This window comes from Amphiura filiformis, unplaced genomic scaffold (genome assembly GCF_039555335.1).
Source record: "Amphiura filiformis unplaced genomic scaffold, Afil_fr2py scaffold_46, whole genome shotgun sequence".
Taxonomy (NCBI): Eukaryota; Metazoa; Echinodermata; class Ophiuroidea; order Amphilepidida; family Amphiuridae; genus Amphiura; species Amphiura filiformis.
In genome coordinates this window covers 260,238-280,038 of record NW_027305510.1, presented here as the reverse complement: position 1 = coordinate 280,038, position 19,801 = coordinate 260,238, and the positions used below count along the sequence as shown (strand labels likewise).

Sequence of the window (19,801 nt, the reverse complement as noted above, 5' to 3'; positions counted from 1 at the left end):
CTTTGTCCAATTTTTTTTCTCATTTCTTCACAAAATGCAATGGGTGTACATGTAGTGGCCCCCCCCCCCCCAAACGCGGTAAACCTTGTCATGTTGTAAATATTTCACGTGGTCTTCATTTCGTATTATTTGATTTGATTTACGTTGTGGCAAACCGCGACCGTACATCATGTGGACACGGTGCTTCCGATTAAAAAGGAATTTCTTCCGTCTAATGCAAATCTTTGCCTGTGATTGGACTGCCAATAACTACTATGGCCGCCTACAGCGTCGGAAGTTCACAGTGTTAGGAAGGAAAGCCACGCATTTTGTACTGACTCTTCCAGCCATTTAAACATGGAAAATCCTGTTGAATTAAGTTGTACTGGTGTTCTCAATGAAGAGAGTCATGTTGGGCAAAGCGGTGCTACCCGTCAGGTCGAAGAAAGCGATTTTTACGCTCATAATGAGGAGCATACAGCAGCCGATCATATTGTCGATAATTTCGGTTTCAGCACTGACATGACTGACACTGTGACTGTTCAACTTGAAAACACCGTTACGTATGAAGACAACGAGCAGCTTTATTCATCACCAGGCAAAAAGGTGAGGTCTGAATTTACCAGATAAAATTAGTGCAAGGAACTTAATACGATGTCCTCATTAGACTCGCAAGATTTCATATATGGAAACAGTTCAGGTAGCGAGTCCAGTGGAAAATGGAATTCAATATTGCACACCCCCAAATTTGGTATCATTGTAAAGATAATTAAAAAAGAAAGACAATGGTGCAAAAATCAGCTCAATACATGAAAGTATGGAGGAGTTATGTCTATTTTAAGGTTTCAAGATGGCGGTTTTTTGTCTGTCAACTTTCTGGCCGTACATAATTTTTGTAACATATTTGGTTGAAAGAAAGAAGGAAAGAAAGAAAGAAAAGGAGCAAAGGAGAAAGAAAGAAAGGAAGGAACTTGGGAGAAAGAAAGAAAAAAAGAAAGGAGGAAGAATTTAAGGAAGGAAGGAAAGAGATGGAAAGGAGGAAGAAAGAAAGGAGGAAGAAAGAAGAACAGGAGGAAGAAAGATAGGAAAGAGAAGGAAAGGAGGAAGAAAGAAAGGAGGAAGAAAGAAAGAAAAGAAGCAAAGGAAGAATAAAAAAGGAATGGGAGAAAGAAAGAAGGAAGAAAGGAAGGAAGAAAAAAGAAAAGGAGGAAGAAAGAAAGGAGGACAAAAGGAGGAAGAAAGAAAGATAGGAAAGAGAAAGAAAGAAGGGAAGGAGAAAGAGAGAAAGGAGGAAAGAAACAAAGGAAGGAATGAAAGGATGAAGAAAGGAAGGAATGAAAGGAGGAAGAAAGGAAGGAATGAAAGGAGGAAGAAAGGAAGGAATGAAAGAAAGAAAAAAGAGTAATCCCTTTCCCTATTAAGAAAAAAAGAAAAAGAAAGAGTAACCCCTTTCCATAAGAAAGAAAGAAAAAGAAAGATTAACCCCTTTCCATAAGAAAGAAAAAGAAAGAGTAACCCCTTTCCATATAAGAAAGAAAGAAAAAGAAAGAGTACCGGGTAACCCTTTTCCATAAGAAAGAAAGAAAGAAAAAGAAAGAGTAACCCCTTTCCATAAGAAAGAAAGAGTAACCCCTCTCCATACTATTACTGGTTAAATACATTACATAACCCATGGTGCTTCAGCACACCTAAACAATTCAATTCTACAAAAATGGAGCATTATACTGTTCTGAACTGCAATGCATCATGGGAAGGCATTTGATACAATGACAGTAACCCCTACATACTGCACTGAGCAATGGTTATATACATTACGCATCCCATGGTGCCTCAGTACACGAAACATCGTAGTGACAGAACAGGCGGCCATATGCATCGCCAGCAATAAGCCAGTGGCATGTACTATTACAATATGTAGGTGAGGAATTTTGCGGAATCTCCAATCGTAACAAAACTTTGCCAGAATACGTAAAAAAGTCAATATTTTATTTTAATACCAGTTTCATATAGGTTTCATTAATCCCTTCTATGTCATTTTTACACATTTTTACCGTGAAAATCATCAAAATTACCTTGATTTTTTGATCCAACTTTCACCCTTCCGGTACATTCCCCAGAATGGTAAAACGGCATGAATTTGGTATGAGGTTAAAGGTCACTTCTTGACGCCTTAAATTATATGAATATTCATTTAATTAATGATGTCAGATGGTGATTTGAATAAAAAAGTAGTGCATAGTATTTCGCCCTTCCGAATTTTCAAAATGGCTACCATCACATAAAGATTTCGATGTCTCAAAGTACGCTATGATGCATGCTCTATTTGACTACCTAAACGTCATTTTTCAAACAAAATAGGAATATAGATGTAAAGGTACAAGTTTTTTCTTTCAAGATATTTTCTTATTTTGAATTTAGAGACTTTGGAAAGCTTTCAAAACAAATGATCTTTGAAGGTATTTTTACACACGATCAGATACAAATGGGAAAATCCCGTTTTCGCTGGACTCGCTACCAGAAGGTCGCATGTCACAAATAGGTCACCCAAAAATGGAGGAGCCGTAACATGAAAATGCTTTCTTTCCACTTCAAGTTTAGTTGATTCTATAGTATAGTACTTATTGTGGAAAGTTTGGTGTCATTTTGTAGATAATTATGTTCTTTATCAAATACAAAAAACCCCAAGTCAATTGGACAACTACTTTGAGATTTATACTTCAATATGTAAGATGTGTCAATGGGGGAGCCGGGGCGGGGGAGCCCCATAGGGTTGTACACAAAATTGTGAAAATATGGCAAACTTCAAACCTTTGTATCTTAAAAAGTACAACTAGCATGGACCACAAATTGCACATATGGCCATGCGTTTTAAACTGAACACCCAAAAGGGTGGTGGTGTCACACTTTTCACCATGATCGTTTTGTTTTTTGAGCATATCTTTGAAAGTAAAGAAGCTATGGCAATAAATTTGGTACCAAATGAAAGCTAATATATTAATGATGAACTATGGAAAGTTACATGAAGATATCTTGAACAGAAGCAGAATGGCATTCAATCCAATGACTCAAGTCAGGGGTGGTGGAGGCAGCGGCTCATGAGGCAGCGGCTCACCATGTACAAACTCAATGGGAAATTAGTGCCTCGCAGATCAAAAATGTTGACATTTTCTTTAAAAACTAGTGTATACATATCAATAAATTTGGTATCAAAAGAAAGCTGACATTGTTATCTAAACTTTTATTTTGTAAAATAGTTGAAACAATAAACTGCCTTGAGCTAATGATAGGGGCATGTGCTTTGAACTCTACATCTAAAATGGGTGAGTGGCGTCACATTTTTCACTGTGGTCAATTAGGTTTTTTAATGTATCGTTGGAATAAAAATAGATTTGATAGTAAATTTGGTATCAAATGACAGCTAAATCACCAATTATTAATTGTGGAAAGGTGTCAATAAAATATCTTGAACATCTATAGAATGGGACTCAATCCAATTGGCCAAAGCAGGGGTGGTGGAGGTAGCGGGGCACTCTGCACAAAACTGTAAGCCAAGTTTTCATTTTGGGAGCCTCGTAGGCGGTGTGCAAATATGTTGCTATTTTCCTTTAAAATGAGTGTTTATCAATAAAGTTGGTATCAAAAGAAAGCTGACATTATTTTCTACACTTTTATTTTGTACAAAGTTAAAATAGTTAGCTGCTTTAGGGTATATGATAGGCCAATGTTCTCCAAGACAAAAAGAAAAATTAATTCAATTTTGGTCACTTTTTGAAGGGTTGTATCATTTTATGAAAGTGATAACCCCATACATTTATATATTGCAGGAAAGCCATTACTCTGATCTATTAGAAAATGACATAAAATAAGATGCAGGGGTAACACAGAAATGTTAGTGACATTATACCCCGGTACCACTCTCAGTTGATGTTTTGTCTCATTCACATAAATGTAGCATTAGAACCTTACATCTGTCAGTGTTTCTGAGTCTTTTGTTGGATTCCTTGTTCGATTTCCTTTCAGAAAATGTATACTTTTATCATGCTGGGGGGTATGGTTTGAAAAATATGGGCATTTGAAGGCGAAAGAGTGTTGCGAATTTAAAAAATCAGTGTGTGACAAAAAGTCGGCGAGGTTAAAACACATGGCCATATCATCCTGGATTGTAGATCAACCTCATAGTAGTGAACGGGACCCCATAGGCGTAGGCCTAATACCCTGAGATCCCATCTATTTGCATGTTAAAGCATGGTTAAGCTTAAGCTGTTTCTTCATCTCGCAAAATTTACGCCCAAATTTTCAGACTAGCGATGGTGATAGTCCTTTTACCTTTTATATTTAAATCACCACTTTTAGACTTGTTTTATTCACAGGAAGCGCCAAAATTCATCATCCGCACCTCGAAATGGCGAGTTTGCTCGTGTGCGATTAAGGAATCCCCCATTTTTGTGTGTCCATATCTCAGGGCCGTTTCATGCCCAATTCCCATTTTTATATTCTAATTTTTATATTCATACCTTTATTGAAATGTATAGCATCTCATGAAATGCCTCTGAAAGGATATTGTTTTGTGAATTTCAGGAGATTTGCGATACTAAAATTTATGTCTCACTTTTTACGAAGTCGCCATTTTGGATATTTAATTTCGCGAAATTCCTTTGCACTTTCGATTGTGAGATTTCTCAAAATTACTTATTTCTAAAATAATAGTTTTTCCTGATCCGAAAAGTACCTTCAGAGTCGGGATATTTTACCAGTAATAAAATTCACTTATTTTATTACTTGCAACTTCACGCATTATTGTTTTATCATTTATGATAACCTCTAAAATCCGGTGTTTCTAAGATAGGATTTCTGATTATAGAAATGTGCGTGAGAACAACAAAAACATAAACAAATTAATTATTCTAATTATTCATGGATTTTGCAATCTTCGCGACGTTAACTTTAGCGTAATTAATAAATGAAATGATTGGATAACATCAATTACGCAATTAATTAAAAGATTGAAGTTATCCAATTAAATTAATAAAACCAATAAAATGCATATTCATGAGGATATTTTACTTCTAAAATACGCAATTTGTTTTGAGAAGTTCCAAAGAAGTTTTTACTTCACTTGTCATCCTGATATCGTATAGAGAAGCCGTTTTTAATATATCTTATAAATCAACTCCAAGAAATCAAGGCTCAGCCAGTCGAGAGAATCCTTCGATTCCAATGTGAGTTTTAGAAATGATATAGCTTTATAAATATTCAGGAGGGATTTCCCTCCTGAATAAGGAGTGCTTAGGCGTGGCCTCCACTCCGTTAGACTTTTAACAAGTCTATACCATGTAGGTCTTTTATTTTATGTTGACTCGTTAATTTATCTGGAAAGATTAGATTTTTATCATTTATTGATTGACGATTGCTGTTTTTATACAGATCATATTACTAGCATAGTGCACTCAGCTTTTAGGAATAAGCGTCAAGATAATTTTATGCTTGTTCTGCCGATTTCTGTGCTCGTAGGATTTGTGACTCTCGTGTAGCAATTGGCCAACCCTTTTCCAGATAAATTGCGAGTCATCATCAGACCTAAAAACTTTATTACTTTTCATATTTTATCAATCCTTATTCTAGTCAGCGTTTAATAATTGTCACATGGTTTCATGCTTATTTTCTAATTCATTTTATGTGCTCGACGCGGCGATAGAGTCCGCGCCGGTACGAACTTGGGGACAGTCCACGCGTATTTTATAAACACGCGTGCACGTGCAGATGTAAACATTGCGCTATTGTTATTGTTTACATTGGTAATGCTAAGGCCGACACGTGAAGATATTTTTCCCTTCTAATCAATCTCTTGTGATTACTTAAATCCTGGCTAGAGAATAACTTTCCGGTTGATAGAACTTGATACCAATTAAATAATATTTGATTTTCCAATAATAATATTGGAAAATGAGAACTTGTCACAAAAAGTCAATCTAGAAATTATTTATGCATGTACATATTTTTATATTATTTATGAATGCTTCTTGAAAGAGAACTTTGATTTTAATGATACAAAAATCAATTTGTCTGTTTATTTATTCAGATTCTAGTCTCTGGTACGCCCAATTTCATGGCAGTAATTACCTTACTGTTACCCAGGTTACCTAAAATATTTCACTTTGCAATCTTATTTTATACTTGGTGATGTAGAGCATAGGGAAGAGATTTGAACAGAATCGGTTCTACTCTTAGTTAATTAATTATATTTATTGAACGACAAAATTGTGGCAATTTCTACTATATTATGACACTTTTATATTATCAAACTTGACGGCTAAGATATACTTTTCTGATCCGATCTCTTCTACCCTGCGCAATAAGATATTTGGGATTTATAGTCGCGCTACCAAAACTTGAGTCCAAAAATTCCATTTATATCTTTTCAGAATCAGACCCTGCCCGAATCCGTTTCAGTAGATCAACTGTAACAAAAGATGAAACTAATTAATTGCCTAATTAAATGCTAATTAAGACAGTTTTTCCTATATGTTACTGTACAAAGTGTACACGTCATGCTCTGACATTTCTAAATGGCCTATCTTTGGCCCGAATCATCCTGCTTATTCAGAAGTACACATATTTTTAGGGAAATTTGATGAGGAATTCAATTATGCTATTAGTTTTAGTGCCAGAAATGGAGGAAAAAAGTTTTGATTGATAAATGTCATAAAAATTGTAAAATTATTTTTCAATTTTTGACCACCCTGTATGTTTAACACCAGGTATACCAAACTCTTTCTTCCTAATTTGTTTGATGGGCCCATGAAATGTCTTTCTGAATCCATATTTATTTTGAGCTACATAGCTTTCAGAAAAGAAAAATGTGGGGTTCACTGTGACAAGAAAGATGCTAATTTTGTTGATGTTCCACCCTGTATATTTCTTACCCACCCTGTATTATGATGTTATATTTTGTTGATTTGGCATCCTTGTAATATAAGCTTTCCAGAAATATATACTTATAATGGTCTAAAATGTATTTATTAAAACTTGTGTTAAAGTGAATCACAATTGGTGATATTTTCCTCATTTTACATTATGTTACACAAAAGATGACCAATTCATGACATGCGACCAGAACAGGATCATGTCAGAAATTAATATTTTGTTCTGGGTCTGATTATTCGGACTAGCCGTTCCTATACATGTCCACAGACATGACAGACTTGTGTTTCCCATTTTGTGTGTAAATTTGATTTACACGCTTAAAAGACTGCGCCGCTTTTCCAAATAACAAATTTCAAAAACTACTAAGTCTATGCATACATGTAAAACTGTACTCATAATTAATAATAATAATGAGGATCAAAACCGTGCGAGGATCAGCATGATCAGTGCTGTACGGTGCAAAAACTGATTGAGGAGCCAATGGCTCCTAACTTAAATCAATTTAGGCGCCCAAATTTTGCTCCGGCATAAAAAAAACTGAGGCGCCAACTCATCGTATTCCAACTGCTCAAAGTCATTCTGCCACAATGGTTTAAAACTACGTTAAATTTTAAGTTTTTAGGCTTACTTCCATTTCCAGTTCCATGACCTTACATAATTTACCACTAGTACTAACTTTATATTAGTACATCTGTTGGATTCCCTGACTTTATTGTTTCATGTCCTCCTCGAAAAAGTTCATCAAATTCAAAGTTCTTTTTGACTTTAGTTTGACGCCACCTTCACTTACAAAAAACAATAAAATTTTTGACCTATCCTATCCTATTCGCTGGCGATTAAAAGCTTCAATAGTTGGTCGCCATTGGCGCCAGGGATTAAATGTTTAGGCGCATCACAAAAAATTGGTCGCACCGTACAGCACTGGCGAGGATTCTTACCTAATTCTTGAAACGCAATGAAAATATCATTTGGAATTTCGCGAATAAAGATGATTTACATTGTAAGACGCCGTCTCTCTCACCGTGTCCCACAAAAATGATCACGAACTCTGACAAATAGAATCTAACGATTAGACTGCCATATCTGATATATCGGGAACTGTAATTTATGGCCATGTGTCTTGAACTCGCCCCATTTTGCGTTGCGCAGCCTTTTTGAGCTTATTTACGCCTTCCGAGGTTGACATGAAATTTTAAATACGCACTCCACCCCATGCAAACTATATACATTTCCTGAAAGGAAATTGCATGAGCAATCCAAATATGCCATTTAAAAAATTGTAGGGGGTATTGTTAATTTGTCCAGACTGAAATTGTCAGCTAAAATTTAACTTTTTCATTTTTCATCTTTCAAGACATATTTCTTTAACCTCTGCCCCTACATGTATCTTTAATTGCTCATCATATTTGAACTCCCCATGAAATTTCCCTTCAGAAAATGTATCTATATAATAATACTGGTAGTCTGTGCCTCTGTCTGTGACTCTGTCTGTCTGTCTGTCTGTGACTCTGTCTGTCCGCCTATTTTCTCGGAGACTAGGGGTCGCACATTCCTCAAACTTGGTGGGTGGGTGCAGCTTGACCCCACACAGAACAAGTTTGTATTGGTTAGTGGGTCAAGGTCACCCGAGGTCATCCAGGGGTCAAATTAGTAAAAACTGTTTTTCTCAGAGACTGGGGGTCGCATGTTCCTCAAACTTGACGGGAGGGTGCGTCTTGACCCGGGACAGAACAAGTTTGTATTGGTTAGTGGGTCAAGGTCACCAGAGGTCATCTAGGGGTCAAATTAGTAAAAACTGTCATATGGGCATGCAACTTGGTGGGTAGGTGCATCTTGACCTAAGACGGAACAAGTTTGTATCGGTTAGTGGGTCAAGGTCAACCAGGGGTCATCTGAGGTCAAATTAGTAAAAACTGTTTTCCGCCTATTTTCTCGGAAACTAGGGGTCGCACGTTCCTCAAACTTGGTGGGTGGGTGCATCTGGACCTCAGACAGAACAAGTTTGTTTCGTAAGTGGGCCAAGATCACCCGAGGTCATCCAGAGGTCATCTGAGGTCAAATTAGTAAAAACTGTCGTATGGGCATGAAACTTGGTGGGTACAGTCAACTTTTAGAGTCAAATTTTTGGACGGTCATTTTGGGGTCATCCGGGGTCACCCAGGGGTCATCTGAGGTCAAAATAGTAAAAAATGTCGTATGGCCATGAAACTTGGTGGGTATACAGTCAACTTTTAAGAGTCAAATTTTTTGACGGTCATTTTGGGGTCATCCAAGGTCAAATTACTAAAAACTGTCGTATGGGCATGAAACATGGTGGGTACAGTCAACATTTAGAGCCAAATTTTGGAAGGTCATTTCGAGGTCACAAGGGGTCATCTGAGGTCAAATTAGTAAAAACTGTCCTATGGGCATAAAACTTGGTGGGTACAGTGAATCAGCCAGGTAATCGCGACAGCCGAGAACCGCCAAATACGGGTAACCGCCTAGTACTTGTATAATAGAGGAAAATGACCTTTGACCCGTGACCTTTGACCCCACCTTTGACCTAAAACACAGCTTATCTAATACCTCTTTACTTATGGACACTTGGGTCCAAGTTACATGGAGAGGGGCCTTATAATTTGCAAATGGGAGCAATTTAAAAATATAACTGCAATGCTCATGATGCTGTGCCTTCCATAGGGTTTACATGTATACAGCCCGCTTCCTCAGCCACCGCCACTCTGAATAGTCCAAAAACAAATGGACATATCTCCAATACCCTAAAACACACATGAATTTCGCACAGCATGCAGTATGGAGTTTCAGCTTTAAATTGACACCACACTATGTCTGTAGTGTATGTGGTTGTCAAGTTATAAACATTTTTGGCGAAAGGATCTGGAAAAATGCAACGCCGCCACCCTTCGAGTTCAAAACACATGGCCTTATAGCAAAAACTTATTTAAAGTATATAAAGCGCAGCTTTCTCCTGCGCATTTTGATACCTCTTTTGTTGCTCTACGATATCATTTGGTCGAGTTGTGGGCGCTTGAGTGGCTTCAAGTCAGATTTTGACAGTTGCACTTAAGTAGATCCTATTCAGTTCCCGATATATATCTGACCATCTGTAATCGTTTCAATACTTTCTGGGTTGAGTTTATTTGGGTGCATTTCTGAGACGTTTGGGTGTATTTCTAATACATTTGGGTGTATTCCTAATACATTTGGGTGTATTTCTGAGACATTTGGGTGTATTTCTAATACATTTGGGTGTCTTTTCATTTCAGACCGCCAACTTCACCTGTAAAGAGTGTAAGAGAGTGTTTGACGACAAAGCTAGCCTAGAGAAACATCAAGCAGAAATCTGCACAGAAACCAGAGGGCACAATGAGGCTGAGAAACCCTTCGTCTGCTTAACATGTGGGAAACGATTCACCCAGCAGAGTAATCTAAGCACACATGAACAACGTCATAATGGTATGAACTCTCTCTCTAGCTCTCCATCCACAGTCAGTTTTTTGGGTGCATTCCTAATACATTTGGGTGTATTCCTAATACATTTGGGTGTATTCCTAATACAGAGCTGGGTTTATTCCTAATACATTTGGGTGTATTCCTGATACATTTGGGTGTATTCCTGATACATTTGGGTGTATTCTTAATACATTTGGGTGTATTCCTGATACATTTGGGTGTATTCCTAATACATTTGGGTGTATTCCTAATACATTTGGGTGTATTCCTAATACATTTGGGTGTATTCCTAATACAGCTGGGTTTATTCCTAATACATTTGGGTGTATTCCTGATACATTTGGGTGTATTCCTGATACATTTGGGTGTATTCCTGATACATTTAGGTGTTTCCTTACAATACATTGAATTTTGAGTTTATTCCTTTTTTAAAAATACATTCTGGTGTATACCTAATGAGAGAAGAAAATAAAGACGAGAAACCCTTTGTTCAAAATTAACCTAATATATTTAAGGTTAGCAACTTTTAAACTGTTGTGATTTGGTAGTTCACAGCATCTTGCGAATGGTAGACTAGTGAGCTTTGGCAAAATTTGCATCATTTCCAGTGTTCGATTTACTAGAAAAAAGTTACTTGCATTTGTGCAGGTAACATAGAAAATCTACATCTGCACAAAGTGAAATTTTAAAGCACAAAGCACACAATTTAACCATAAAATAAGAACTTTGTGCTGTGAAACTAATCATCTTTTTTACAGATGAAAAAGGTGAAAATTGGTGTCATTTCGTACATGTCGTAAGGGATATTTAATTACTTCTCTGATTCCAACTATGTAATTTACTGGATTCGGGCGAACTTCGCTATTCCGAAGGTTCGCTATTCCGAAGGTTCACTATTCCGAAAATTAAAAAGGTTCTCTATTACGAAGGTTCCCTATTCCGAAAACAGAAAAGGAGCTCTATTCCAAATATGAAAAATGGTTCTCTATTCCGAATATGAAAAAATGGGTTCTCTATTCCAAAAATGAAAAATGGTTCTTTATTCGAAATAAGTCACCATTTTCTCTCTCGAATATGAAAAAGGTTCTCTATTCGAATATGAAAAAGGGTTCTCCATTCCAAAATCTGAAAAAGGTTCTTCCGAAATATTATTATTATTAATTATTCCGAAATGAGGCCCGTAAAGGAAAGACAAGAGCTTAGTGAGTATGTAAACAGCTTTTAAATAAGCAAAGAAAAGATACTTTAATGGACCCATAAAAAAGAGACCTCAGAGGGCCCGTAAAAAGCAAAGAAGAGATACCTTAGGCATAATGGACAAGAAAAGAGACCTTTTTGAGCCATTTAACTTGAGTTTGTTTTGGATTGCTCAACAGCGAACGTATAAAATGCATGATTCAAGAATGTTTACAGCTTGAGGATGATGGGTATATATTCCAGGGTCAGGTACAGTTGAGTATCGTCGGCATAAATTAGATGGTGAATATCATGATGAGCATTAGCGGAGCACTATACATAATAAAATCAAGTGGTCCTTTAACAGATCCTTGGGGAACACCCCAAGGTAGCGGGAAAGGATCAGAGTCTCAGAGATGGAATCTCCGATGACAACGGCTTGTTGGTGACTATCCAGATATGAAAGTAGGCCCATTCCATGTCAACTCCAGGGATGTGCACCTTGCTTTTCAACATAGCACCTCTTCAATTTTTTTGATTTTGCATGTATAATGATTTCATGTACAACTCTATGGAGAAGGCAAACCTGACTAATGTGTTGAAGCCATCAAGAACCAAAGCCAATATCTCTCAGAAATGTTGTCCAAGAATATATCTTCAACATACCTGAAGTTGATGTGGGGCAAATTGTCTGACATTGGTTTTCAGGGGGTCATAAATGTAAAAAAGTGGTTTTGAACCATGGGTAATATCTCAGCTAAATGTATTCTAATATGCTCAATATTGGATAAGAGTAACGTCCTACCAAAGGGCTCTGACTGGCCAAAAAATTGACGCTAAAATTATTTTTACTTTTGGAGTTCTGACCCCCTCAAAGTTGGTCCTGGTTGGACGGTTGCATTTTGAGGGCCCTATATCTTTTAAAGTAAAGGAGTTACAAGTTTTCTGATAGCAGATTTGAATTCTACACCAAAAAGTACCCCAGGATACATACTTTTCACAGTTTTAAAGGGTTCCCTTTGTACATTTATGGACCTCCAAACATCGTCTTACGCGTTGCGACACATTTTTTACGCTGACCCCTAAATTTCAAATTGATGCCACGGGAAAACTAAATGGAGTATGAAGCTCAAATTTTCAGGATTTTACTTTCTCATCAATATCTACCACCACACAGAAAAAGAAAAATTGAAGGTGTGCGGTGCACATCCCTGAGTTGACATGGAATGGGCCAGTAATGAAACACCATTGTAAAGCAGTGCCATATATGCCATACCTCCTTTGGAATCTTTCAGATAACATGATGTGGTTTATTGTATCAAAGGCAGAGGAATAGTCGAGTAACAGAAGCACTGCTTGACGGCCTTTGTCAAGCGCAAGTAACAGATCGTTGTAATACACAGCAGAGCAGTATCCGTTGAATGGAATTGAGCGGTCATGATCCTTTCCAGGACTTTGCACATAATTGGCAGATTGGCGACAGGTCCATAGTTTTTTAACTCGTTTGGGTCGAGATTCTGTTTTTTCAAAAGCTGAAAAATGTGTGATAATTTGAATGCACTAGGCACTGTACCAGATGCAAGCGACAAGTTTGCGATTTTCTTGATATGTGGGAGCAGTACGTCAAGACACTCTTTGACCAGCCATGTTGGTATTGGATCAAGTTGGCAGCACTTAGGTGCACTCTCGTTGATGACATTTGGGTGTATTCCTAATACATTCGGGTGTATTCCTAATACATATGGGTGTATTCCTAATACATTTGGGTGTATTTCTAATTTTAATACAATTGGGTGTATTCACTAATATATTTGGGTGTATTCCTAATACATTTGGGTGTATTCCTAATGCATTTTGGGTGTATTCTTTTACAAAATTTCAGGAGATAAACCTTTCAAGTGCCAGTATTGTGACCTAGTCTTTGCCAAAGCTTCCAATCTTCAGAGCCATGAAGCTAAACATACAGGACAAGGACGCTATCAGTGCCCATTCTGTGGAAAAGGCTACTCATTTCGATTTGAGCTTCAAAACCACATGCGTTCTCATCCAGGTAAGGCTATATACAATTGGGCTATTCCAGTTTAAATCCATACACCCCCTTTGAAAGACATGACCTTAATCACCCACACAGGGGGTGTAGAATTCAAATGGAGTCTACCATCCCATTTCAAATCTACATGTAGATCCCCTGTGTGGGAGATTAAAGTCATGTCTTCCATAAAGGGTATATGAATTCTAACGGGAATAGTACATTGAACACTTAACCCATAATATAAGGTAGTACTGCATAATTCATAACCTCATGAATATGCATGATGCGTGTGATCCAATCATATTTTATTATTATTTGTGAAAATGCGAACGCAATTCGAGGTCATTAATATCTCACAATTGACTCCGGACGTGCAACAATGACTTCCGCGTTTGACGTAGCAATCAACAGGATAACGACTAAATAAATTGAAATATTCGAAAAATGTCCAGCAAATAATACGAAGGAAAGATAGGATTTTGTACAAGAAACGGTAATGAATGACTCTGTATTTTCCTCGGCCCAAAACAAAACCCTCCAATTTCACACAATGACCTCAAAATAGATGGTGCGCAGTTATTATTGTCTAATTATGCCACTGACTCTGGTAGTGGTCATTTAGGCTTAGCCAGTACATTGTAATGCAGCAATGGATAATTATGCCACTGATTCTGATCCAACTTAAAAGGCGGTAGTCTCAAATATATGGGGTGTAGTACCACCTTAACTGACCAAAAATAAGTCCAATATTGTATCGTAGTGGATAATGCACCGGCATCCACTCCACAAAATATTGATTGTTTATTCTCTAATTTTTCAACCACTGAATGATAATAAAATAACCTGTATTGTTGTCCTTTGTTCTTTTTAGGAATCTCACCATATCGTCCGTACAAATGCCAGTATTGTGACAAGGCCTTCGCCAGAACCGCAAGTCGTAAAGCTCACTCCGTCATTCACACAGGAGAGCGCCCTCATGTCTGCAAAATCTGCAAGAAATCATTCCAATTCCTTTCGGAATTACAAAATCATAAATCAGCGCATCCTGCAATGCCAAAATCCTACGAGTGCTCTGAATGCTGCAAACACTTCAACAGTGGCACAGTTTTGAAATTCCACGTACGAAGCTTTCATGCGCATAACAAACCAAGTACTCCGCTTTCGTGTACTATTTGCTTCAAGACTTTCAAACTGAGGTCATCGCTATGGCAACACAAAAATACCCATTTGGCGTCATATTCATTTCCATGTGAGGAGACGGGTTGTAACAGAAAATTCAAGACGAAATCTCAACTGAAAGCACACATGATCGTGCATAACGGAGATAAAAACTTTTCATGTACGATCTGTGGGAGGCTGTTCTCGCGTAAAACGAACTTGCATGCACATATGAACACGCACGCACACAATGACGAACGTCCATACATCCGTCGTATATGTGGAAAGGGGTGTTTTTATAAAAGTGAGTTACATGTCCACGAGCGTTCTCACACCGGAGAGAAACCGTTTTCTTGTAAAATTTGCAACCAGAAGTTCTCGCAACGAGGGAATTTAAACCAACATGAAGCTACGCACTCGGATGTCAAAATGCATATGTGTAATTACCAAGGCTGTACACGAGCATACAAGTTTCAGACCGATTTGCTGAAACATCAGAAGTTAAAACATTCGATATCAACAGAAGATAATGAATCTAGCGAAGAAAAGATAGAGAAAAGCGCCCCCACAGATAACAAATACCAGTGCAGTTCATGCGATAAGGTCTTTGTGTCAGGTTCAAGATTTAAGAACCATCACTGTGTCCCCAAAGTCAAGCCTGTGCCTAAAGTCAAACCGTTTGCTTGCAATAAATGCGATCAAAAATTTGAGAAAAGTTTCCAGCTTCAAAAGCACAGGCGCCATCATACGGAATCGTTCAAGTGCAAGACATGCGACGTTGAGTTTGTAACGGAGCTTTTACTTCAAGCTCATGAGAAAACGCACCAGAAAGAGTGTAAGGTGTGCAAGCTGGTTTTTAATGAAGAAAGCAGCTATAAAAAGCATCTAACTACACATACAATGAAAAAGAAAGACAGGAATATCACAAACCAGGAGCAGGATGGATCTCATGAATGCAGTGTTTGCGCTGAAATCTTTTCAAGTGCCCCCAACTTGAAGATGCATGAAGCTCGCATGCATGGGTTGTCACCGTTTCGATGCAAATTGTGCGTAGAAGGATTTCAACGTGCGAGTCAGCTGAAGGAGCATGAAGAAAGTCATCTGAAGGAAAGTAAACACAGATGTCATCATTGTCAAGAGCGGTTCTTGACCAAAGCCGACTTGACGCAACACTTGCCAGAACACACCAGAATAAGAAAATTTCGCTGCGAAAGGTGCGGAGAGTTTTTCAACTTTAAGAAACAATTACACGATCATGACTGTGAAACTGAGGGCACATTGTCGTTCACGTGTTCTTTATGTGACGAAGTCTTTACGACTGTTGTAGAGTTGGAAGATCACATGTCTGCGCATGCAAGTACGGAAACATTTGAATGCTCACAGTGTATGCGTGAATTCCTGGAATTACGCTTTTTACGTGAACATGAAACCAAATACAAAGATTTGGATCCTTACCCGTGTGGTTATTGTGAGTTGCGATTTTCTACGAGCGAAGAGCAGGACACTCACACTGAAATTCACAAAACCATAAAGTGTCAGTTTTGTAATGAATTTTTCTTCACTACTGAGGACTTGGAAGAACATGAGATTGTACATAACGAGTTTGAGTGTGCAAAATGCTCTGGTGTGTTCACGTCACAGTCTAATCTGAAGTCTCATCGCAAAGTATGCAAATTGGGTCATAAAGATGCGAAATTGAAAGACGACGGTAGCATTGTATGCGATATCTGCAACAAATCCTTCACTCAGTTAGGCAACATGCAGCGACATAAACGGAATATACACGGAATTGAGACAGATGATGGTGAGGTAAAACGCAAAGGCGACGATGAAGACGGGTACGTGTGCGATATCTGCAACAAATCCTTCACGCAGTTAGGTAACATGGAGAGGCACAAACGTAATATTCATAAAATTGAGACAGATCGTCAAGTGACAAGACGGAGGGCTGATAACGAAGACAGCGCCTTCTTTTGTGATATCTGTGATCAATCATTCACCAAATTAGGTAATATGCAAATGCACAAGCGAAACAAACATGGTATAGAACCGTACCAATGTGAAATTTGTGATGCCGATTTCAAGATTTTACTTGAACTAAAGCGCCACATAGCTGACGAACACCCAGAGGAATCACCGACTAAATTGCAGAATTTATCAGCAAGTGATTTTATTGAAACCAGAACAGCCTCAAAACAAGCTAAGGCACAAAAAATAAGCAATAACCATGACGACGAGCCCCAATCGCATAAAACAAAATCGGCTCCTAAGAGGAAAAATGAAGAGTCAAATTCAAAGCCAGGGACGAGAAATAGCAAAAGTCAAGCCGTAAATGATAACACAGATGAGTCCACACCAAGGAAAACCAGAAAAGCTACAGCAGGTGAACGCAATCATCAGGTAGGGGGCGCTACATCAGGTGAAAGCAATCGTCAGGTAGGAGGAGCTGGTGTGAAAAAGGCACCATTCAAATGCCGCCATTGCGATCTCAGATTTGCATCAGCGAATAAGAAAATACAGCATGAACAAACTCACTAAAGCCAAGACAAATTAAAGTTTTGTTGTCCTCCACAACTTGAAGGAGTGGGCAGGGGAGAAACTTGTAAACAAATGAAGGTATCTTACCCTTCCCAGAATCATTTTGCAATATGATACATCACCTCATTACATCAAATGACACTTCCATTACTTTGTACAGGTTTCCTTTGTTTTCATGTTGAGAATAGACTTCAAAACATGTCGATAATCATGATGCATGAAATAAACATAATTTGCAAGTTCTGGATGTGCTCTGTTCATCACACTTTTTGTCACTGTTGACCCATGTTGCACCAGATAGCAAATAAGTACAGAAAATTGAAATGGAAGAAATGCATTATGGGAAGTGTAAGATATCATCAAACCAATGAAGCCTAATGATATTACACTTTGACATTAATTCATTCATGTTTTTAAAAACCAATAACTCATAATGTAGAATGCAAAATTTCTGAGAGGAAGGAAAAAAATCATTTCAGGAATTTCAAAATTATGATAACATTTCTTTTGTACAATGAATTTAAATAATGAAAAAAGTGTTGTTTTTTTTCCTAGTTTTCGAAACTTGGTTCAAGCAGTGGAGGACAACCAAACAATTAATTGTTGTGGGCTATTGCTAAAGTTGTAAATACTTAAACAGGTGGTGGTTCTCAACTACAATTCATACCCCCTATGGAAGACGTGAACTTATAAATTATCTTCCACACAGGGAGTGTGACTATCAAATGGAGCCATCCATTCAGGTAACACCATTTGAAATTCACACTACCTGTGTGGGAGAGTAGGTCATGTCTTCCATAGGGGTCCATGGATTTCAACTGGAATAGTCAAAGTACATACTATTGTAAACTGGTTGTATATATAAAGTGCCTTTGGTTTATTCAGCCCCAGAGGTTTGTACTAAAGACAGAAGGCAATAGCTGCCAGCTGTTATGGTAGTGCACAACTGCACATTGTTGTAGAATGCAAGAACTCTTTGTATACCTTTGTACAGGAGCCAACCGTTGTTAATCTGTGATGAATTCATCACACTGTAACACACTGTAGCGTATACGCGATTGCACACCCGCATACGCGTGAGCGCTAAAATTTGTCATGTCTGGAACCTATGTGCATACGCTTACGATTTGAATTCAGTATTTTGGAGGTAGGGTCTAAACATTGCCGTTTTATTCTGTAGTACGCTTTATTGCTGATATCAACATAGAAATCACCAATCTTTTTGTATAAAGGCAGAGTGGAAATGATTAAGTGACATTCCTCATGAAATGATCATGTGAATTATCTTTAGCTTGTTTTCGTTGTTGAAAGGGCTTCAATCATGTTTCACGGTTGTTCATCTCGCGTTACATGGTTTACTTCGCTGCTGCCCTCGCAAAGTAAACCACGCAGACAACGTGGATGCACCGTTGTTAAACAATGATAAATAATGATAAACAACGGTGAAACATGATTGAATTTCTAATGCAAATATTGTCAAATGTCTAGTGCAGCTGTTGACTGGTGTACATGTACAGCCAATCTAACCCAGGTTGGCATGCCCATGTACAAATATTTTAAGAAATTTAAAAGAGTATGTGTAGCCTTATTTGTTTTACACATATGGACCCATTTAGTAAATCCGCATTAACAGCCTCGCACATCATTGCGTTCGGTCACAATGGTTCATTATGTACAGGCATGAGAATTTTCAGGCTTTTGCCTGATTGAATTCAGACAGTTTTTATTGTCCAAATTTACGCATTTTTATTTTTTTAAGTCTGTTTTGGGCCTTGTATTTTTTTAAGGCCGAATGATACACACTTTTTCAGGCAGTTTTCAAAAAAGCCATTCGTGTTTTAAGTGGCACCTGAGTCCAAAGGAGTCAACTATCCTTACCAAATAAATAAGCCTTGCCTACTGTATTGTTTCAGAGTTGACTCCTATAGTATGCACTCGGATGCAACTTCTAAAGCGGCCTTTTTTTTACTTTTAAAGCCATTGTGACCAAACGCAATGATGTGCGACGCAATAAATGTGTGGAGACTTAGAAGTTGTGGGACCTATGGTTTCTAATGTACTACATGTAGTTAATGTAGTTGTAGTTTTCAACAATATTCAACTGCAGAACATTTCAGTGTTAATACAGGGCTATACATATTATTATATTTTAGTTTTTCACATTTTAATGGACTCTTATCAAACTTGGAAAAGTATGTGCACAGTACTGTGACCCACTTCAACTTGAATCTTCCACAGAGGGAGGGTGAGTTTCAATGTAGGTAGTTAATGTGTTGATTCCATTTAAAATTCATACTCCCCCTGTGGAAGATATTACCAAAATCTGCTGAGCACTTACGGATTGGCCCAATTCCAGGTTTATCCTTTGTGTAAGAGAGCATGAAATAATAGGGTTAGGATTTAGGGTAAAGGTTAGGATTAGAGTTAGGATTTATTTTGTGCTTTCTTACACCCAATTCCAAGCCGTGTGGTTCATTCAGCATGGACAGTGTACTATGTAACAAAATGTATTATGGCAAGTTGGATCTATATGTGTAA

General features: G+C 37.8%; 1 protein-coding gene across 1 annotated transcript; it reads left to right on the top strand.

Annotated features, from left to right (window-relative positions):
• Positions 1-264: 264 nt before the first annotated feature.
• On the top strand, positions 265-19,460 carry LOC140144252 (uncharacterized). Its single transcript, XM_072166069.1, has 4 exons — positions 265-585; positions 10,173-10,362; positions 13,418-13,585; positions 14,439-19,460. The coding sequence occupies exons 1-4, from the start codon at positions 337-339 to the stop codon at positions 17,261-17,263; spliced, it is 3,432 nt and encodes a 1,143-aa protein (XP_072022170.1). The 5' UTR covers positions 265-336; the 3' UTR covers positions 17,264-19,460.
• The last annotated feature ends 341 nt before the right edge of the window (positions 19,461-19,801 follow it).

Excerpts from the sequence above, each read along its gene's own strand:
- LOC140144252 (XM_072166069.1), top strand. The coding sequence starts at position 337 with ATGGAAAATCCTGTTGAATTAAGTTGTACTGGTGTTCTCAATGAAGAG. Across the intron at positions 586-10,172 it reads ATTCATCACCAGGCAAAAAG|ACCGCCAACTTCACCTGTAA; the intron begins GTGAGGTCTGAA and ends TTTTCATTTCAG. Across the intron at positions 13,586-14,438 it reads CCACATGCGTTCTCATCCAG|GAATCTCACCATATCGTCCG; the intron begins GTAAGGCTATAT and ends TGTTCTTTTTAG.